The sequence below is a fragment of the Mus caroli genome, unplaced genomic scaffold (assembly GCF_978045245.1).
Source record: "Mus caroli unplaced genomic scaffold, Mus_caroli_1 scaffold_3, whole genome shotgun sequence".
In the NCBI taxonomy this organism is placed as follows: Eukaryota; Metazoa; Chordata; class Mammalia; order Rodentia; family Muridae; genus Mus; species Mus caroli.
The window spans coordinates 38,730,461-38,753,566 of NW_028227258.1; the positions used below are offsets into that span (position 1 = coordinate 38,730,461).

General features: G+C 48.2%; 1 protein-coding gene across 1 annotated transcript in view; it reads right to left on the bottom strand.

The window, feature by feature from the left end:
• The window catches only part of Cnn3 (calponin 3), a 31,146-nt gene extending 8,352 nt beyond the window's left edge, over positions 1-22,794 (bottom strand). Inside the window, exon 1 of the mRNA XM_021157955.2 lies at positions 22,458-22,794. Coding sequence (XP_021013614.1) covers positions 22,458-22,514 — 57 coding nt within the window. The 5' untranslated portion in view covers positions 22,515-22,794. The remainder of the gene's footprint in view (positions 1-22,457) is intronic.
• Positions 22,795-23,106: the final 312 nt, after the last annotated feature.

Consider the following 23,106-nt stretch of genomic DNA (forward strand, 5'->3'; position numbering starts at 1 on the left):
TCGAGACAGGGTTTCTCTGTGTAGTCCTGGCTGTCCTGGAACTCACTCTGAAGACCAGGCTGGCCTCGAACTCAGAAATCCGCCTGCCTCTGCCTCTGCTTCCCAAGTGCTGGGATTAAAGGGCTGTGCCACCACTGCCCAGCCACTCTAAACTTTTTAAAAAGTGGAACAAATATTTTAAAACGGCATGGCAGCACACCTTTAATCCCAGCTCAGTAGGCAGAGGCAAGTGGATCTTGGAGACTGAGGCCAGTCTGGTCTACAGAGTGAGTTCCAGAACAGCCAGGGCTGGCAGCTGGAAGCGAGGCGAGATCATGTACTCTTTCTTGCCTTTTCATTCAGCACGGTTAAAAATGCCAAGCAGACACACTTAGGCCGAGCCCAAGGGCTAGATAGGAGCTTGGGCATCAATTACTAAACTGTCAGAAATGGAAATGAAGAGCGGGGATGTCTGCTGGCCATAAAACATAATTAGGCTTAATTACTGAGCCAGGCACATCACTACATTGCTCAGGGGGAGGTCCCTGGAGTTCAGGTCTAACTAGCCTGGCAGGACACAAGCACAGCTAAGGAGGGCTTGAGGCTGCATGTGTGTCCTTTCTAAGAGAGGGTCTTGGGTCAGCAGGGCCAGCGTGGACAGGTAAGAAGCTGGCGAGCTTATGTCTAACAATGAAGGTCAGCAGAGTCTTAAAAAGAAATGAGCTCAACTGACCACACTTGACTGTGGTTCCTCTTCAGTAGACAGGACACGACAATGGCCGCTTTTCATGTCTTCCCGCAAGGTGAACAAAGATGTCATTTCTCACGTCAAATAAACGAAAGAGTCACATCCTCCTCTTGTAGGCTCATGAAAGCTTTCAGAGAGCCCCGGAACAGTGTCAGAGCTGCTGGCGCTGGCAGGTGCCTCCCCTCCCCCATCGCCAAGGGGCGGCTCCGCTGAAGTAAACATGATTTCAGGGATTACTGTGTCCCCTTCACACTCCATTACCCATAATTAGAGAAACGGGAATGGATAATGGATAATTTACTTCAGCTGTGTGTTTGTGTGTTTGCTTAACCAGGATTACAAAAGGAAACCCAATAGGTTTCTATTGTGAGACAGCACTTCAGAGTTTCGGATCAAATCCAGCCTGGAGGCGAGTTCATACCACAGTATAAGGTGCACCCGTGCGCAGCAAGGTCCCTGCTCTTGTACCCTCAGTCCTTGGGAAGGTCTCCTTTTATTCCATACCAGCGCAGGTCACTCTGGGCTGAGTGGAGAGCGGGAAGGAGGAGGTATGGATAGTGCCGACTCTGGGAGGGACAAGAAGGAAGCAGCAACTACTCTCCTACTCAGATAATCTGTCTCCTCCAACACAGCAAACGGGTCCATTTCTGTAGGACACTTCTCCGCCCTAGCTGTCTTCACTAGGAGCCTAACTTCTGATCCAGTCAGTTCCTGTCTCCACAGCAGCAAGACTGACTTCAAGCAAGACTGACTGAGTTCACTAAGTTTGTTCTAGTTGTCTACAACTAGAACCATCAAGATCTGCAGACTCGGGGCTGGAGAGATTGGCTCAGCAGTTAAGACCACCGGCTGCTCTTCCAGAGGTTCTGAGTACAATTCCCAGCAACCCCATGGTGGCTCACAACCATTGGTAATGTGAACTGATGCACTCCTCTGGTGCGTCTGAAGACAGCTACGGTACTCATATACATAAAATTAATAAATCTTAAAAAAAAAATAGCTGGGCATGGTGGCGCACGCCTTTAGTCCCAGCACCTGGGAGGCAGAGGCAGGTGGATTTCTGAGTTCGAGGCCAGCCTGGTCTACAGAGTGAGTTCCAGAACAGCCAGGGCTATACAGAGAAACCCTGTCTCAAAAAACAAAAAAAAACAAAACAAAACAAAAAAACCCTGCAGACACATGGTGACAGCCATATACTGGGGTAAAACACTCATACACATTAAAAATTAAATCTAAAATAAATAAATAAATAAGTGTTGTGAAGTTGTGATCCCAGCTCAAGAAGACAGAGGCAAGTGGAGTTAGGTGACATAAAGCCAATGTGAGCTACATGGTGGGATGCAGGTGGAAAATATCCTTTTGCTTTATCAAATATAGAGATGAATCTGTTATAGGGGATATCTTTGTAGAACTGTGGGGATGGCTTTTAAAAATCATCTTTTATTAGTATGTGTGTGTATGCATGATGTAAGGGGGGGTATTGTCAGACAACAATTCAGAATTGTTTCTCTCCTTCCCCATTGGTTTTGAGGCAGGGTCTCTCTTGTTTCTATAGATAGTACAGAGGTCAAATGGAACTGCCCTGTAACACAGGGACAGCTTCACCTAGATACCACAGAATATTTTTAACAGCCGAGCACCAGGTATGAAATACCTCTTTTTACTGATATAGAAACCACACACACACACACACACACACACACACACACACCCAGACATTATAGGTTATTGCCAGTCTTCTTGGCTACCCCCTAGAATTTGATGCTAAGCCCTAAAGACACAACATAGGACATGGGGTGAGTCATAGAACATGGAAGAATCAAGCTGGCACTGACTGGAAGTCAGTCTCCTACTGGGAGAGAAAAGCAAACAGCAGCAAACAACCCTGAAAGCAACCAGCCTGGCAGGCTATGACCACTGGTGAAACAGAACAGAGGCTGTAAGACTAACCAAGCCCTCCCTGACTGGACTTCAGGCTCACTCCACACAACGTTACTCATGACTTGACAAGTCAAAACCCCCGGCTGCCTAAGTCAGAGATAAGAACCCACCGCTAAATCTTACTCTGCTGAATGGACACAGTAATACCCTAAGTTCCTAATAACATAGATAAACGCACAGTCCCACCCTCAGAGAGATGCTTCTTTTTGCGCTTGGGACAGAGACCCACAACTGGTCAATGTGCACAGAATGAGAGTAAGTTGTAGAAGTGAAGGTAAGGAGACACGCGCAGCAAAGCAGTTGCCTGGCACAACAGGGTTATTGCATAACTCAGAGGTGTCCCCACGTGCTCAGGACTTGCCAAAATACCAGCACGGAAGGCTTCATTCATGATGCCCCACTCCTAGTTACTGGCAAATGACGGATCCTGGCAAAATAAAGAGTCATCTTCAGGGATGTGACCCTGGAGAGGCTCCACGTGCTCTAACAGGTGACCCTATACCCATGCCATTCAGACAGCACCAAGTGGACTCCTGAGTTTAAAAATAAAGCATGTGGGGCTGGGAGGGAAAGTGGTGGGCAGATGGGTGATGGATTTGATCAAAGCATAGCATAAATTAGAAAAAAACAAAACAAAAACCCTTTACCCAATACAATTTATTCACTATTGTTAACTTAAAAGCTTTATTAATTTTTGAACATAGGCTGAAATGACATTTTCTTCCTTATAGCAAAGCAAAAATAAAAAGTCAAACTAAAACAACCCAAAAAACCCAATAACCCTAATGTTAGAATAAAGATACAGCCTACAGAAAGGAGGAAAAAAACCTTTGCTAGGTCAGGTGTGCTGGTGCATGCCTTTAGGCCCAGCACTTGAAAGTGGGTCCTCTGATTTCAAGGGCAACCTGGAGAGTTCTAGGCCAGGGCTATCTAGTGAGACAGTCTCAAAAAAAGTTACAGTTAAGGATATTAATATCTACACCATATAAATTGAATATATGAAGAACTTCAAATAAGTGAAACATCGAACATCATCCAATCTATAAACAGGCCAGGAAACAGGTCTCAAGAGAAATACAAACGGTCAAGGTCTCAACAACCTCAGACATTAGGGAGACCCAATGAAAAGTGCTTTGAAATCCCACATCACTCCAGTTAGAGTAGCTGCCACCCAGAAAACAACTGATGACATATGACAAGACACAGGGGAAAGGAACCTTTTATACACACTAAGGTTGGAAGTGTGGACTCCAGAACCACTGGGAAATAAATCCAAAGCCGAAAGCAGAACTAATACATGAATGGACAAAAAGGTGGTACAAATAAATACACATAAAAAGTGAAGCCAGGGGCTGGAGTGGACTCAGCGGTTAAGAGCACTGGCTGCTGCTCTTCCAGAGGACCCTGGTCCAGCTCCCAGCACCCACATGGAAGCTTGCGACTGTCTGTAACTCATGTTCCAGGGCTCCAACACCCTCATACAGATATACTAAATAAATTATTAAAGAAGAAGGGGGGGAGGGAGGGAGGGGAGGAGCAGGTGTAATGGTGCACGCCTTTAATACCAGCATTAGGGAGGCAGAGGCAGGTGGATCTCTGTGAGTTCCAGGCCAGCCTGGTCTACACAGTAAGTTCCACAATACCCAGAGTTACACAAAGAAAATCTAATCTCAATAAAACAGAACAGAACAGAACAGAACAGAAGAAAGAAGTGAAGACCACAGAGGTGAGGAGAACCATGCCTGGCCACAGTCAATGGAGCCTCCTCAGACGCTTGACAGCACCTTCCCACAAACAGGTTAAGGATGAAGACGGGGAAAAGGCTTTTGGGGTTAACTGGGTCAACCACCCTCCTCTACCAGCCAATGTCCAGTCTGCTCTCACTCTTCTTGAACATCAGCTGTCTGTCCGTCCTTCCTTCAGTACTGAGAACCCAACTCAAGGGCAACAAATTGAGTCACCGGCCTGAGTGTCTCTCCTCTCTGTGGAGCCTCTACCATCTGCCAGCCCGGCTCTCTGGTTGGGCAACTCCGAGAGCCTCTGGAGTTGTTCATCCCTCGAGTGCAGGCCAATCCTGTGTGGCTCATCTTTAATCCTAGCTTCAGACTCTACAACAGTACTGTTTACAAAAGTTACAGTATGTAGGTATATAGAGCACACACATGGGGTGACAAGGGCAGAGAGAGGGTCTTGTGGGCGACACACTTAGGACTCTTCAAAGCTCGGCCCACTCGACAGCTTCATTTCTTGGTACTAAACCTGGCAGAAATGGGAGACATTAGGAGGAAGGTTACGAGGATCAAGTGACAGTGACAGACAGGGTAAGAAATGCCAGGTGAACTATAATACATAAATCTCTCTTCATCGCCCCTCCCAACCTCACCCCCTTCCTCAAAATAAGTGTTATCCTCTGTCAAATAAAACTAAAACACAGGAAAAAGATTCTCATCAAAACCACAAGCCCTGAGGGCCATGCTTCCTCAGAGTAAAAAGAAGAAGACACTACATCAGATAAGAAGCCTGCCAGCTGCTAAGAGGCAGCCCAGAGCAGGCTGGTTTTTCACTGGAAGTCTTCAATAGGGAGAACAAAAGGTTTCAAAGACATCTCAGCGATGGACTAGAAACCACCCCGGAGCTGTTTTGGGGTAAGCAGCAAGCATTCAACAAGAAGCAGCTGGCACACCTGAATGCAGAGGGCTCGCTGTCATGGAAAAAGAGCTGCCTGAAGGCCACACAGTCCAGGCACACCGCTGCTGAGTCTACTGAAGAGTGAAGGGCACTTTACTCCTGAATCAGCCATAGGGCTCTGAGTCAGGACCTCAGACACCAAAATCCCTAGCGACTATAGGAGAGCCTTACATAAGATAGCACAGCCTTTACACACAGTCCATGCATCTCCTGCATACTTTAAATCACCTGTTGACTATTACCACGCCCACTACAATGTAAATGCTGTGTGTCCGTGTGCTGGTATATAGAGTTTCGGGAATGACAATGAAAATACATGCTTGCCAAACACACAATTTCTCTCATGACATTTTTGTTGTGGCTGATTGAATCAGCAGGTGCCTAGGCCATGAGTATAGGGAACCAATCAATATTCCTTTTTACAAGAAATCATCACATTGCAATAAATAAAACCCAGAAGCAATATTGCAGGTCATTGTCTGTGGTGCTGATAACAGTCTCCCAATTTTCAGCCATGCTTGAATTCTCCTGGGGCTGTTTTTGAGCCGCTCAGATGACTCGGCATAGCCCCAACTAACTACCTAAAAATCACACTCCTGTGAGTATCCGGGGTGGTTTACATGAGTAAGCTCCCAAAGGCTCATGTTTGAGAAAGATCAGGAGGTGTGGCCTTGCTGCTGGAGGTGTGTGTCACTGAGAGTGGGCTTTGAGGTTTTAAAAGCCCATGTCACCCTGTCTCTCTCAGTCTCTGCCCACTGCCTGTGGATTAGGATGGACAGGTCAGCCACTGCTCCAGGACCATAGCTGTATCCTCACCATGATGATCATGAACTAGCTCTAAAACTAGAAGCAAGCCCCCAATTAATGGTTTTATTTTATGAGTTGCCTAGGACACGGTCTCTCCTCAAAATGATAGACCAGTAACAAAAACAAAATAAAACAAAACAACAACAACAACACCCAGCATCTGCCACGTGATCTCCGGGTTCTTCTTTCAGCTTCTTCAGTCTCCTTTTCTGTGTTCTGTGGCTAGGAAGCACACTTCAAAGGCAGACCCTGCCCTAGATGATCGTAGTATAGAAACCAAGAGTCATTCTATGGTGTGGGCTTGCTGGAGAAATTCCAAAGTCAAGGACAATCACATCTGTGGCAGGTTAACACAGTGATTGTCTAAAGGGCATCTCAAAGGTAGGCCTTTCCCTCAAAGGTACAGCCAGACCTTCAGGCCAGGGAATGCATCCCCAGATAGGTATGTTGTTAGTTTCCTGCTGTTGAGGTAAAATATCTGAAGCCAAAATTATTTTGGTTCATAGTTTCGGTCCATGGCTGCTTGGCCCTGTTGCCTTTGGGCCTGTGATGAACCAGAACACCGTGGTAGGAAACATGACACAGAGGAAACTGTTCCAAAGGAAGGGGCTGGGATGGATAGACCACCAAGGGGAAGCACCTCCCCACAATGAGGTCACTTCCTTCCAGTAAGCCCCATCTCCTAATGTTTCCTCCACATTCCGCCACCCATGGGGAGATAACCAAGCTTTCCACAGAGCCTAGCCAGGTTCAAAGTCTAACAGTCAGATAAACACAAGGACCCTAAGACTTGGTGATGTACACGGACTGTGAAATCAGCAAGAAGCTAAAGCTTTAAAAATACCAAGAGGAACCAATCTAGTGCCTAAGCCAAGCAGCACAACAGACAGAAGGAAAACACACTTCAGCCTCTGTCTAGGGAAATGATCTTTAGATTCTCAGGTGCAGAACACACATACTTAGGAGAAGTAGATTTTGAAAGTGGGACCCCTTAAATGGAGGCTGGCTTCAAACACTTCAGTTAATAAGGACTGAAAGAAACATCTCACTCAGTGAATAATGAAATCCTGGAGGCAGAGTCGGCCCACTTTCTACTCCAAAAACAAGTGTATGTATTACTGGGAAGAGAGGATGGCTGTCCTGGAGGGGATGGGGGACGTCCGGTGAGAGCGAGCAAGCACCTGGCAGAAGTCACGTTCTAAGAAGAGCTGCCCAGGTCTCCTTCCTTGACGTAAAACAGGCACTTCATCTGTGGCTCGGAACTTCACACATGGTACAACAGTCCAGACAGTGACCTTCATCTCGGGGTCACATCAGCAGCCTCAGATTTAAAGATCTCGCTTGTGACTGAGAGACGCCTGCACCCGAGTGCTGCTGCGTTATCACGGGCGTGCGTCACTTCTCCTTGACCGGCCAATCTAGTAATCTTAGATGGCCCACTCAGGACGCTGTCTACAGAATACCTGGAAGAAGGTCGGCCAGGAGCGGTCACCGGGTCTCAGTGCTCTTCTGCTCAGGTAATGTGTGATCCAAAAACCATGGCGTGCTTAGAAAACTTAAACTGGGAGTCAGAAAGATCTCACTTTGTACAATAGGCAAATCATTCAATATATCTCTGAAACCCTGCCCCAGAGGTCTAGAGCGAAAACAGTGCTTCCTCAGTGAGCTGAGTTAGACTAATGTTCTCTTTGTGTAGAGATATAATTATTGTTTGTCTGGATCACCACAGCCTCAGGCGATACCCAAGGAAGGGACTGCTCACAAGAAACAGGTGTGAAGAGAGGAGGTGAACTATCAAACCGTCTACACTTATTATCAGCTAACTCAACAGAAGCCAAAATCCATTTGCCGAAGTACTGTCTAGAGCAGTGGTTCTTGACCTTGCTAATGCTGCAACCCTTTAATACAGTTCCTCATGTGTGGTGAAACCCCAACCATAAAATTGCTTTGTTGCTGCTTCATAACTGTAATTTTGCTACTGTTATGAATCATATGTAAAGACCTGATATGTGACTCCTATGGGTCGTGACCCGCAGGTTGAGAACCACTGGTCTAGACTCTTGTCTACAGAGATAGATGCCTTTTCTTCATTGCCAGATTATCATCCTGACTGAAACTGGATGTAGAGTTTAGAATCAAATACAGAATATTGGGTAACCATTCCACTGGTACCCTGGTTGGACCACATGTATCACAGTACTGTAATCCAGATGTATCCTAAGAGAGGATGACAAACTGACGTCAGTCTCTAGAAAGATCTAACCGAGTGGTAAAAGGATTAAAGAAATAGGATACAGCTAAGCATAGTGGCCCATGTTTATAGCCCAACACTTGGACAGAGGCAGAAGGATTATAAATTGGAACCTAGCCTGTCTCAATGAATGAATGAATGAGTGTTCAATCAATCATACACAGCCTATTGTGAAAAACTGGGCAGCCAAGAGTGACTATACGCACTCTAGGAGGGGGCTGGAAGTTTATGAGAGAGGTCAGCTATAATCTCAACGTTAACTGAAAGTTTATAGGAGAGAAAGCCAGCTTATTCTGAGGCACGTGGAGGTTAGGGATAAATACACAGGAGACCTAAGGAAATGGACTGAAAGCCAAATGGAAAAACCCCTGTTAGTGTCAATTAAGCAGAAGCAGAAAGCCCACTGGCCAGAAGGCCGGCTGGAAAAGATGCTCTCTGATAAACAGGCTTCCTTGTCAATCTGAGAGATGGACAGAGATTTTACTGAAAGAAGGTCCCCGCTGAAGCCCTACTGGATGTCAACCAGGCTGCTTCTCAGATTTGCATTTTCTCTGTCCCCAGGGCTGGAACACACCTGCACCCTTTCACAGCACCTAACGCTGTCAGCTCCTCGCTGCTGTCCAGATTCGGGACTGGAGCCACCTTTGAGCCTACACGGGCAGCGATAAAGTCGACGTGAGCTGTGAGAAGTTGATGTGAGCACCTTCTACAGTTTTGGGACAAGTATTCATCTCAAACGTCTGTCGAGATCAACTGTGATTTGAGGAAGCCTCGGAAGCTTCATTACAGTTCCAAGAGCAAAGCCCTGGGAGCTCCGGGGTGACTGGGACGTCGGAAGCCCTCCTCCCAGGTGAACATTCTGTCACCCATGAGTTCCCATTAGTCACATGGTTCCATTATCTGCTACTGAACTAGACCGCAACAGGTTGGAGGCAAATAGCAGCACTTCAGTCAGCCCTAACATGGAACTCTGCCTGGGGACCTGGATCTGATATCTCCGACTGTGAGTACCTTTCTTACAATGGCATTGTGTTGTCCATTTGACAATGACAGCCCAACAAACCCAGCTGCAGATCTTGACTTACTAAAATCTAAAGGCAGGTTACAAGCTGGCCAGGGACGCACGCAAACGCATTGCATGTGCAAGAAGGCTCTGCGTTCTCCCTCCATGAAAATGAGAGGACGTCAAGTTCCCACTAAATAAATAACAGGATGGAATTTCCCGTTTCCCTCTTTAAAAAAAAGCTCCCCTGTGCCTCACGAAATGGCAATGGGAAGTGACCTTTAGGGAGCACCTCAAGCCTGGAGTGGCAGTGTGCTGTTGACATGACATAGCCAGGTGAAACTCAGACGCAAAGCCTTTTCCTGGCCTGAGTGCAAATGAGTGTGAGTGTGAGTGTGAGTGTGTGTGTGTGTGTGTGTGTGTGTGTGTGCAGTATAGCTTCCCTGTCCCACATTTACAACCTGAGGAGGCTCCCCGACAGAGACTGCTCCACCCAACCATCTTTACAAACCATGCTTCCTCTCCAAGGCCTGACACTATTACTGATGCTATGGTGTGCAGACGGGAGCCTAGCATGGCTGCCCTCTGAGAGGCCCAACTAGCAGCTGACTGAGACAGACACAGATACTTACACCCAAGCAAAGGACTGAAGTCAGGGGCCCCTGTGGTTGAACTAGGAAAAGGCTGGAAGAAGCTGAGAAGGAGGGTGACCCCATAGGAAAACCAGGGTCTCAACTACCCTGGACCCCTGAGATCTCTCAGACACTGAGCCACCAACCAGGTAGCATACACCAGCTGGTCCAAGACCCTTGACACATAGAGAGCAAAGGACTGCCTGGTCTGCCCTCAGTGGGAGAAGACTGTGCCTAATCCTTGAGAGACTTGAAGCCCCAGGGAGTAGGGAGGCTTGGCTGGAGGTGTGGGGGAACATCCTCTTGGAGACAAGGGGGAGAATGAATGGGATGAGGAACTGTGGGAGGCCGGACTGGGAGGTGGGTAATGACTGGACTGTAAAAAGCAAAACAAAACAAAAACCCATACCTCCTTTATTGTCATATACCCCTTTTTCTCCATTCAACTGCATGCAATAACCCCACCTCTCTATTTAACTGCACAGACCAAACACACCGAGCTTCCAAGCTCCTGTGGTTTCTCCATCACAGAGCCTAGTACACCCCATCCCAGCTTTTCTGTATGTGTGTTTGTCCTTTCTTCATTCTCACATCAGACCCTAGCCAGGGTCTCCAGACCCAAGCTGTGTAAGGACTTGCTAGAAACCCTAAGTTAATAAGCCCTGGCTGTCCTGGACTTGTTTTGTAGACCAAGTTGTCCTTGAACTCAGAGATCCACCTGCCTCTGCCTCCCAAGTGCTGGGATTAAAGGCGTGCGTCTGGCTGTCCTGGACTTGTTTTGTAGACCAAGTTGTCCTTGAACTCAGAGATCCACCTGCCTCTGCCTCCCAAGTGCTGGGATTAAAGGCGTGCGTGAGCCACAGCGTCCAGCTCTTTTTTCTTTTAATATGATAATTGAAGAATAATAAATGTGCGTGCCACCATGACTTGCACAGATGCTACTATGGACAGGTTAGATGCACACTGGAGTTAAAGTGTCTCGCTCACCACAGCAAAGGAGGAAAATAAGACTCAGTTTCTTCACAAAACAAAAACCAAACACCTTGAACACAGCCCCCTCCTTCCAGCTAGGATCTGACTAGAGGCTCCAGGACATCCCTATGAACAGTAAAGACAACTCACATTGTAGGTGACTGTCACACAGTGCGAAGACACCCAAGAGGAACAGAGTCAGTCCTCGTGAACTGGAGCATCGATCAGTGTCCTTATCCTAGAACAAAGGTCCCCCAGAGGTGATGTGACAGACACACAGGCACAGAACCCAAAAAGGAAATCCGACTTCCCCTCCCCTCCAGGTCAAGGGCCAGAGGAATGGGTGGAGGGAAAATCTCCCCAGACAGCAAAGGGGCCCAGCAGGACTTGGCTGAGCCAGAGAGCAGTGTATTCCACACACTGGCCAGACCACCTTCACTCCCTGTGGCCTATGCTGCCAGCTCAGAAGCGCCAGGCCAGGCCAGGCCAGGCCAAGGCCAAAGTGACACCCCATTCCACCTAAGAACAACAACACTGCTGGCTACTGCAGTCCACATCACCTCTATGTTTTAGGGTCCCCCACTTTCTTCCCACCTCTCTAACCCTCAGCCCCACTCTGTCCCCAGCCTCTCTCTCACTAGCCCTTCGATGACCGCAGGCTCCCATGTTAACTGAAACAAGCTAAACTACTGAGCGACCCTGACGCCAGCCTCTTTCATGTCCAGCCAGCCCTCTCACTTCCTCTCTCTGTGCTCCTACCTGTTGGAGAAAACACTCCACCTCACTCAGTCCCTCAAATGGTTAGCAGTGAGACTCAGCAGCCCAATCTAGGCCTGTCTCCAGCCCTCCTCCTCCACTCCTTCCACTCCTCCTCCTCTTCTTCCTCCTCCTCCGTAGCCTGTCCTGGGATTCCTTACCCTGGCCTGCCCTCTCCAGGCTCCCTACCTTTCTTCTTTGCCCCTTAACTAAAGCAGAGGTCTGTGGTATCTGCATTCATGCCAAACTTCCTTCCTCTGCTGCAAACGGGAGATCCTTAGTGGCTCTCATATCCCAGGGCAGCTGAGAATCAACATTCATGAACACGGCAGGAACTCCCTGAACGTCCCCCTTCTTCTTCTATACTTTGTTGGCCTTTCCCATCAAGACACTGGAAGGCTCTTCACAGTCAGCAGCTGTCCCTCTGTAGCCACAGAGACTAAACCCAGGGCATTCCTTCCCAGCCACAAATATCAAAATACCCAATGCTTAGGCCCCTTACCTAAAATGGCGTTTTAAATAGTACTTGCCCGTAATTACCACATCCTTCTATGACTTTTTAAATGTGTAGTACTGGAGAGGGCTCACAGGGCTTCCTGCCTGCTAATTGGGCACTCTACCAACACACTAAATAGACCTCCAACCCCCTACTATCCATTTAAACATCATCTTAGATCACTTATATTGCCCAATAGGAGTGCAGATGCTTTATAGATGTTGCTCTCCTATACTGTTTAGACAATAGGTGGCAAAGTTGGTGTACACGTTCATTCCAGATGCAAACATTTTGGGGTTCACTTTCCATCCGGGGTTATTTGATGCCACAGATGTGAAGTTCACAGCCACAGAGGGCTGGCTACACATCATTACAGTTAATTAGCTGATACCATTTGATGGCCATTTAATATGGGACCATTCTGATGCCGCCTAAGTATTACTTTGAGATTAAATTATTATTTATCAAATAGTTTCTAGAGGAAGCGTCCTCACCCCTGCCCACTGTTGGGTCCCAAGCCTAGAAGGAGGAATAGTCAAACAGAGATTACAGATGTTGGTGACTCACCGTACGATAATAAAGAATTAAAGCTTGTGCCCTGATCCCCAGCAGGGCACTCCTGCAGCTTTGGTTGGCTGGTTGTTGCTTGTCTGGCTGTATTTCTTTTGAGCTTTATTTATTTAGGTATGGATGGTCCAAGAGTGGGTATATGTACACAGTGATCAGGCAGGAGAAAGGGCATCGGGTGCCCTCTCTATCACTTGCCACCTATTCCTTTGAGGCAGGGTCTCTCTCTGAACTTGGACCCAGCATGCCACAGAGCTGCTTCTGCATCTGCCTTCCTCGTGCTGGGGTTACAGTCAGGCATTGTCACATGGGGACTAAGACGATCCCGAGCTCCAGACTTCAGGACAGCAATCACTCTTTACCAATGAGCCATTCCCCAGCCCCCGTTGTCTGGTTTCTCAGGACAGGGTCTCACGTAGCCCAGATTGGCCTTGAAACTTATTATGTAGCCATAGATATCCTTGAATTCCTAATCCTTCATTCTCTACATTTGAAATACTGGCTTTCAATTGATTTAAATTAAAAAAGGGGGAGGGGGGCTTTCCCTGTTTCACATCATCAGATAAGATGATTGACTTCTTTATAAAATGAGAACTGCTTAATACTTACTATACATATGAGTACTGTGTCCTGAGCTACACGCTTTCCCACAGAAGCATCTTTAAAAGAACTTTCCCAGGATGGAAGCAGGGAATGAATCGCAGAAGTCCATACAACCGACCAGAGTTCAGCCTCCAGAGTATCTGAGTGGCACGGGAGGTGAGGAGCCATGGAGACGGGGGAGCGGGATACAGGGTTCTTTCACTACTTTGCTCTTACAGCTTGGCACCGTTCCTATTCCTCACAATTATTTCATTCACCGAGCAAAGATTAAAGAGTTAGAAAGCTTCTCGTCAGCAAGGGAGAAAGCGCAGGACACATCCAAAGACAGGGTGCCGAGTGGGAAGCTAGGCCCCAGGTCTGCCCAGAGTCTAAGCCCTTTCGGCTTCCCTTCCTATCCAGGTTGTAGCTAGTTCCTCTCAAAGCAGCAAGAGACGAGGATAGAGTATGCCTGGACTCCCAAGCCACTGAGGAGAGTGGAGGAAAGGGGGGTGCTTGGGCCCAGTAGTTAAAGAGATTAATCTGGGCAATACAGAAGACCCACCCACCTCCCTATCCCTCAGTGTCACTGTATCACGCGGATACACCAGAGCCTGCTGCCAGCTGAGAGCTCTGCTTCCAACAGCCTGGGGAAGCTGCAGTCTCAAGGGACAGTGCCAGCATTGGTTCAAAAGTTCACACAAAGATATTTCACAAAGATAGCTCAGATGGAAAACTATTCTAGTGGCCGGAAAGTTAGACCCTTGCCATGGGTGTTTTGAATGGTACTATTAAAAAAAAAAAAATTAACTACAGGCAAACGTCTAAAACAGAATCTCTGGCCACTCAGAAGAAGAAGGAAAGAGTAAGGGGATCAAGCCAGGAGAGGATGAGAAAAACTAGAGATGAAAATCTAGCAAGCAAGGTGTATGTCTGGGTGGGCAGCATGAGGGCTCATTCCTAATACAGCATCCAGGTTCTCTGCGGAAACAGAGGGAAATCCCACAGCAATTGTCCAGGCCCACCACCTCACAACACCCTGAGGGATGCTGCTAATGGCCATGGAGTCCAGAAAGCTTATGAGGATCGTGTACAATTTCTACACATGACAGGATACATAAAGTGGTTGCTGCTGCTTTTCCTTTGGGGGTGGGGGAGTGTGCCTATGTGTGGAAGGCAGAGGGCATCTTGGGATGTCATTTCTCAAGCATCATCTACCCTCCCCTGTCCCCCTAAAAGGGCCTCTCACTGCACTGAGACTTGCCAAGTAGGCTAAGCAACCTGGCCAGTGATCTCCAGACCTCTATCTGCCCGGCTCTGCTTCCTCAGTGCTGAGATTACAAGCGTTTTCTAACATATCCAGTTGTTCCTTTCTCCCATCGGTTTTTTGGGGATCAAACTTGGGACCTCAAAGCAAGCACTGAATTTATCCTCCCCATCCCCACTTTTTCCGACAAGGTCTCTCACACGTGGCTCAAGCTGTCCTCAAACTCAGGATGGCCTTGAACTCTTGATCTTCCCGCCCGCACCTCCCAAATGCTAGGATTACAGGCTCGTGTGACCATGCTGGGTTTATGCAGTGCTATGATTGAACCCGGGGCTTTGTGTACACTAGGCAAGCAGCCTACCAGCTGATCTACGGCCTTTGGCTTGCTGCGGCTTCTTAAGTAGAATCATATGCCTGAACTAACCAACAGTAAGAGAGCTGCTACACATGGTATTAATTATTTTTTTTCTCTCGGATTTCCTCCCACATGAAGCAAGAGAGGGAGAAAAGTACAACAGTGAGGCTCAGTCCCTACGCACTGGCTGAGCTGGGTGTAAGGAGCACGGAGGGCCGGGGAAGGGTTGCTTCTTGCTACATTCTAGCTCCCAGTTCGCTGGCCTTCCTTCCCACTGTAGATGCTCCACCCAAGAGGCACGCCCACTCCCTACAGCTTCCCAGGTCCTGCTCAGAAGGAAGATGCAGATACTCTCCCCTTCCCTCACAGGCAAAACTGGGCCAGAAAGGAGCAGCGGTCTGGGGCCCTCTGTGGGGGGCGATGGGGAGAAGGCATCATCAGGATGCTACAGGAAGTTCTGGACAAAGATCCAGGGACCCACCACATTCCTGATGAAAAGGGCAAAGGGAGGCTTGATGAAAGGGAAGCTTGGCGTTCTGGCCCACTTCCTACCAGAAGCCTCAGAGACAAAGGAAAGCTCAGCCTTGGGAGACAGTATCAACATCTCCAAGACAGAACTGACCCTAAGCAGCCAGTAAAATGCTTGGCTAGTCAGCAAAATGGCCAACATCTGTACTGTGTGAGCTTTGGGCTCCAGGCATTTTTCTGAACACTCGACACGAGTGATCCTGGTCAGAGATTTCCCGAACCAACCTTGTAATGCTCAGGGTTACATTGAAGTTACTTGCCCAAAGTCCAGGTCGTTTTAAAGAACGGGATTCAAACCCAGGCACCCTTTCTTCACTGAGAGCTTTATCACTCACTGACAGTACCAGGAGGCCTTTCAAGTGCTGAGGAATTCATTTATTAAATTTGCAAAATATATTTATATTTTTACAAGAGTGAGCCCTAACAAAACCTAGATGTACTTCCCCTTCCCAGAAATACTTACCTAAAAATTTTGAGGATACAAGAAGACAGGCCTTAACAGTCATGTATGGCTGAGTTTAGAGGCAGAGAAAACCAATGCACACAGAATATGGCTAAAGTCAAGAACATAGGGCCTGCCCCACAGTAAAGACAAACCACAAACTCTCCCTGAAAAGGAATTAAGGTGGATACAACGATAGGGGAACAAAACCCAAAACCATCCAATTGTGCTTTAAAAGAGAAACATATAGTCACAAATATTAACAACTATGAATACAGTGAATGGAGTGCAGAGAGAAAGCTCACTAAACATACATGCAGGTAACACACCCACACATGACAGGGAGAAACTAATTCTCATGTCCTCATCTGGACGGTAAACAATCATACAGGATGGGCAGGCAGGCAGGCAAGCAGGCAGGCAGACACACAGACAAACATACACACACACACACACACACTCACTCTCGTACTGGAAGCACTGGCAATTTTTTCCTGTTCAGCCTGTTTCTGAAATCTAAAACTGCAGATAGAAGCTGACAATATAATGTTCCCAAACTGTGAAAGGCCACAGGACAGTAAGCATGATAAGAAAGTGTTCCAGGGCTGGAGAGATGGCTCAGGGGTTAAGAGCACTGACTGCTCTTCCAGAGGGCCTGAGTTCATTTCCCAGCAGCCACATGGTGGCTCACAACCATCTGTAATGAGGTCTGACGCCCTCTTCTGGTGTGTCTGAAGACAGCTGCAGTGTACTAGTGTACTCACGGACATAAAATAAATCTTTAAAAAAAACAAAAACAAAAGTGTCCGAGGGTAGGTGTGGTACCTCTCCTATTCTTGGGAAATGCATCCTCTTTATGTTTTAGTCAAGATGAGGGGATGGGAGTGAAGAAACACAAACTAGCAGACAAACCTCAACAATTAGTCCCCTCCAACAGCAAACACCCTGCTGTGGCCGGATAGCCAGACTGATCCAGAGGTAGCACTGGTCAGAGGGGACCTGCCAGAGGGGCTCTCCGCTATTTCCCTCTAACTGGGAGTTCAAGAAAGATCTTCCCCTAGGAGATAATCCCCAAATTAGTAACAAAGATGTTATTATTTTAGTGGTTAAGTTTTCTGTGTATACACAGAACAATGCTTTACAAAACAAGAATGGCCAGATGAGGACACACTTCTTTATGAAGTCTCAGCCCTTGAGAGGCAGAGGCAGGTGGATCACAGTGAGTTCCAGGCAAGCTAGTCTACATAGCCAGTTCCAGGCCTGCGTAGTCAGACCCTGTCTCAACAAACCAACAAAACAAAAACATCTAAGCCCTTCAAACACATCAGACCTGCACAACAGCATTGTCTTACAGGGGAGACTATTCTGAGGCGCTGATTTCCAGCTGTTAGAAGACAGCAAAATCTATTCCTGATACAGTCATTAAATTGATACATATTTACAATTTTCGAGATATGTTTCCTTTTTTTAAAAAATTGTTATGTTTGTTTGTTTGTTTGTTTTTCAAGGCAGGGTTTCTCTGTGTAGCCTTGGCTGTCTGGAACTAGCTCTGTAGACCAGACCTGCCTCCAACTCACAGTGATCCTCCTGTCTCTACCTTCTGAGTGCTGGGATCAAAGGTGTGAGCCACCTCTCAGCTTTTACTTCTTTCCTTTTTTTTAAAAAAAAAGATTTATTAATTTATTTTATTTGTATGAGGACAGTGTAGCTGTCTTCAGACACACCAGAAGAGGGCGTCAGATCTCATTACAGATGGTTGTGAGCCTCCATGTGGCTGCTGGGAACTGAACTCAGGCCCTCTGGAAGAGCAGTCAGTGCTCTTAACCACTGAGCCATCTCTCCAGTCCTCGGCTTTCATTTCTTAAAATGAGAATTTTATTTAGTTTCACAGCAACTCTAATATTATCCTTCAAAAACACCTACTACAGACCTTGAGATCCATCCCTGAATAAGATCCAGATTTTAATCTCTGACAGGAAGAAATAGACAATAACAAAAAAATTTTTTTTTGAGAAATTAACTTTAACTTCAGGACTTTAAGGAGGAAAAAAGTTAATTCCAGCTACACATTTTTTTTTTTTTTTACTGTGAATCTGGTGTGCCAGATGTGGCTGTCCTCAAACTCACAGAAATCCACCTGTCACTGCCTCTCAGGTGCTGAGATTAAAGACATGACAATTTATACCAGAGTCACCTAGGAGATCCTCTGATCCTGGCCATCCTGAAAAGCAGTTGTCTGTTCAAAAGGCATAGGACAGACAGCTGCAAGCAAGGATGTTGTGGGTCCCAGGCCTCATTTTAGTATGTGACTGTTTAGCTACTTGGGAGGACTACTGGGCGTGATCACGAAGAAGATTCTTCAAGTAGCTGGTTTGCTAAAACCAGGCTTTCCAGTGGCAACAGAAGGCTGAGGATAACACACATTCCGATCTCACGTTCCTATCTCATTCTTTCTTAACACTCGGCCTCCACTAAGAAAGCACATGGAGGTAAAGCCACTGCGGGCACCACACCCTTCCAATCCAGCTGGTTCCCACCTCTACCCAGAGAGCTATAGGGTCTGAGACATCCGCCCCAGGCCAGCTTTCCTGGCTCCAACATTTTGTTTAGACCCAACCATCAGGAAATGTTGCTCTTCCTTAGAGGATCTGTCGATTTTACTGTGTTCTCAGTTTCTTTTTTTCTCTTCTAGTCCACACAGAGCCTGTTTACCTGGGACAGTATCTTATGAGGGAATCCATCCTCCCTCAGGGGTCCCCTTCTACTCCCAGGGCCCCCTTTGGATTCAGGGGAGATCACTGGCACTGATCCTTTTATTGTCTCTTTCTTTTATTGTTATTTAAAGACTGGCCAGGGGCTGGAGAGATGGCTCAAAGGTTAAGAGCACCATCTGTTCTTCCGAAGGTCGGCAGTTCAAATCCCAGAAACCACATGGTGGTTCACAACCATCCGTGATGAGATCTGATGCCCTCTTCTGGTGTGTCTGAAGACAATTACAGTGTACTTACATAAAATAAACAAACAAACAAGTAAATAGATAAAAGAGAAAAGACTGGCCAGTGTGCATATCTGTAATCCCAGCTCTCAACTGGGAGGCTGAGGCAGGAACAGGAGTTCCAGATCCTTCTTGGAAAATGAATTCAAGACCAGCCTTAACTCCACGATACTCAGTCTCAAAAAAGCAAAGCAGAAACAGCGAGTGTGTTCACAATGCAGACTGAGGAGTCTATTTTTTTTCTAATCCAGGTTTTCATATTTTCTTGCCGCCACCCCCTCCCCCATGCCCTTTTAAAGAAGTGTATATGTTTCTGCAATGCATTGGCATCTCACCAGATAAATGTTATTTTCAAAGGTGCTGCTTAGGCATTTTACTGATTGTAAGTATTTAAGATCAAAGATTCCTTCAGTCCACTAGTGGACTGCTTTCACCAGTATAAGCTTTGGGATACAAAGTGATTACTTAAGAGAGCAGACACTCACAAGACAGTCACTGAACAACAACAGAAGCAGCCGCTCCTCCAAGATAACGTATTTCAGGGATGGTAATATTTCCTTCTACTTGGCTGATCTGGATGCCAACAGACAGCCCACATCATCAGAAGCAGGAATTGGCCAAGGGGGACCTAGAATTTATATCTACTGAACTCTTCACTCCACACTACCTCCTCAAAACTTAAATGATATTTTAAGACACAAAATTAGGGGGACTGGAGCTACAGTTAAATCCTTAAGAGTACTGTTGCTCTTGCAGAGAACTTGGGTTAGATCTTACCCGCCAAGGACCAACCTGGTGGTTCAAATCCTCAACTCCAGCTCCAGGGGATGCAAAGCCCTCTTCTGGCCTTCAGAGCCAGGCACTGTAGGACCACAGTACACACACATAGATGCAAACAAAACACCCATACACACAAAATGATAAAACAAAATTCTGGTGTTTAATCAAGTCATAAATTACACATGATAAAAAAGCAGGTGTGACTGTAAAGATCTAATGTCAAATCCGTGTTTCCGTACATCCCATCCTTTTTGTCCAACAGTCCTACACCCTTGGCCAAAAACCAACATCTCATTCAAGCATGAAGATTTGGTTTCAGGGCCCAGAACAGATGATAAATATCATTACAGGAATCATTACAATGTCAAGTAGTAACAGGTGGATGACCGAAATAGGGGATGGGTGGGGGCAGACAACCGGTCCTGGGGTTGAACCTAAGTGCTTAACTAAGACACTGCATGTTGAAATTCTTAGAATATTCCAAGTTTCTTCAGTGACCTTGGGCCAGTCATACCCTGATCAGAAAACGAGGCTGGAACCCCAGGGGTGCTCCCACATCACAGAGCACCTCTTCTGGGGAGATCAAAAGAAATTTTTAGGAAAGGGTCCTGGGTGACACCCCTACATAAATGAATGAGGGTGTTTCGTTTTATTTTGTTCTTTTAAATGGGCTTGGCGTTTAATCCCTCCAGCCTTTACAACATTCCAAAGTGTCTTAAAAAACTAAGGAGTTGCCGGGTGTGGTAGCTCACGCCTTGAATCCCAGCACTAGGGAGGCAGAGGCAGGTGGATTTCTGAGTTCGAGGCCAGCCTGGTCTACAAAGTGAGTTCCAGGACAGCCAGGGCTAGACAGAAAAACCCTGTCTCGAAAAAAAACAAGAAAAAAACAAAAACAAAAACAACAACAACAACAACAAAAAAACCCTGAGGAGTTACTGTTTCCAACTCTTACAGTTACAGTGATCCAGCCTGAGTCTCTGCATTTCCTGGAGTTGTTGGCTCAATATGAACTACAAGGGGGAGAAGCAATGACTCCAGTCAGCAAAAAGAAAGCCAGCTTGGATACCAAGAACCAGGAAAAGTCAAGTCACTTGTAAGGCAGCCAAAGTCACCAGTCCCTCATTTACAATGCAAAGGTAAAGAGACTCAGTGGGCGCCATAATCCCAGAGGGAATTGCAAATCAAGCGCCCAGCGGCACCGGGGCACAAACCACCCAGTTCTCACACGCCAACGCCCTCGACTTCCTAAAGCTGGAGCTATAAACTTCGAAGGACCGCTATTTTGCAACGAAGTTTTTCAGTTGGTGAGTGCTGTCGTCCAAACTAACTTTTCTGCCTCTTTAGGAAAACTTTTATACAGAAAAAACATTTGAAAAGGTTAAAACCCCCAAAGATTACAATTTTTGAACACAGAATAAAATGTAGTCCCTAGCTTCAAAGACTGTTTAGAATCTTCTAGATGAACTACAAAGGGGTGCGCTAGATACATCAGGAAAGAATAAACCACTCTCGCTTGGGTCTGACAACAGTACGCTTCATTACTTCTATGAAATTCCCTTCACACCCCAGACACCCGCAACTCCAGGGGTGTTCGTAGCCCTGATGATGCCAAACTATTCTACCGGAGGTGGGACAGCGTGGTGACAATCCTGACATGCTTCGGCTCCCGGGAAGTTAATGGGAATTAAACCACAGCAGCCCTCCTTTGTGGCGCTTTGGCCGGAACAGCAAAAGGGAGACAATGAGCGGTCTGTGCGCAGTTCCACGCCGATTGGCTGGTCACCCCCACTCCCCGAAACCCCTGATGTCATGGACTTGGAATGCAGGCAGGGAGGAAGGAAGGAGAGGATTTGGGGAGGGGGACGCCTCTCATCTCTTTCCCAGGCCAAACGTCTGAAAGATAAACCCTGGTGCATTCTTGAGATGAGTACACGGCAAAGCAACGCAGCCAGTTTCCAGTCACTCCAAAATTGCAACCCGCCACAGCAAATAAACCTCGAACAAAAGCGACCCTGCCGAGATATCGTGACAATTCAACGCGCTGCAAACTTCTCAGGACTGCATTTCTAAGTCTCTCATCTACAGCTGATCAGGCTCGCAGGCTGCGCGTTCAGGCTTTGTCTGGGCTTCCCGCACTAGCGGCGATTGCATCAAGGCACCACCGACGGGCTCCCTTTCCGCCCGCGGGTCCCAGGGGTCGGCGGGACACTCTCCCATGGAGGAGGAGAAAAGGAACAATGAGGGGCCCGGGTTGGCCACGTAACCGCCCAACTTCGCTTGTGGGAGGAGGGGGCCAGGATGGAATGGGAGGAGACGCAGGGTCCCGCGGCAGCCCCAGCCCAGGCGGATGGCGGGGGCGGCAACTCCCGGAGACCAAGCCGTAAGGCAGGGCCCCGCCTAAGGGCCACAGGCCACTCAGGAGCGCCCTCTTCCCGGAGGGGCGCATCCTACAGCCTTGGAGCGGGCCCTGCGGCGCTGCGGGACTCCAGGCGTCCGGGAACCCCACCGCCCGCCGGGGCCGCGGCGCGGGAACAAAGCCAGCACCAACGCGTGCGAGCCAGGCTCCGCGAGTCGAGGAGCATCTCTCTCTCCCGCAGCCTCGACGTCTCTCCGCGGCGGCTCGCAGCGCCCCCACCGCCGCGGCAGACCCCCAGCCCGCCCGCGCGCGTACCTTGTTCTTAACTTCGGCGGAGAGCCCGTAGGAAGGGCCCTTGTTGAAGTGGGTCATGGCTGTTTGGACGACTGGAAAGGGCTGTGCTCGGGTTCTAGCGGTCAGTCACCCTCGGTGTCCCTGCTCTTAGCCCCAGCGGCGGCCGCGCGGGTGATGCACGAGCTCGCTCTCCTGCGCGGCGCCGGAGAAGCCGGAACGCCGCAGACGGACGCGGATGATGCTTCGAGGTTCGCTAGGACTCGAGTCCCGCGGAGGCTCCGGGTCGCTCTGGACTGGGACCGGCTGCCCTGCTCGCTGCCCGCTCCGCGGCTCCGCACGCTCTGCCCCCAGCCTGGTCTCCCCCCCCCCCTACCCCCGGGGCCTCCAGGGATTGGCCAGCGAGCCCGACCAATGGAGCGCCGCCTCCTCCCCCCTCGCCTGCTCCAGGGCTTCCCGGCCAATGGCAGCGCGGCGGGCGCGGCGCTCCCTCCCGCGGGGTCCCAGCCCCCGGCCCCGCCCTCACGCCACCGAGGACCTCGGCGCCCCTCCTCCCCGCTGGTCAGCGGGCTGCGGCCGCCCCGCCCCGGCGCCTAGGGGCTTCTCAGCCGCCTTGGTTCTCATCAACTCCCAGGCATCCGTGGCGCTCCGACGGTGGAGGGGGACAGGAACC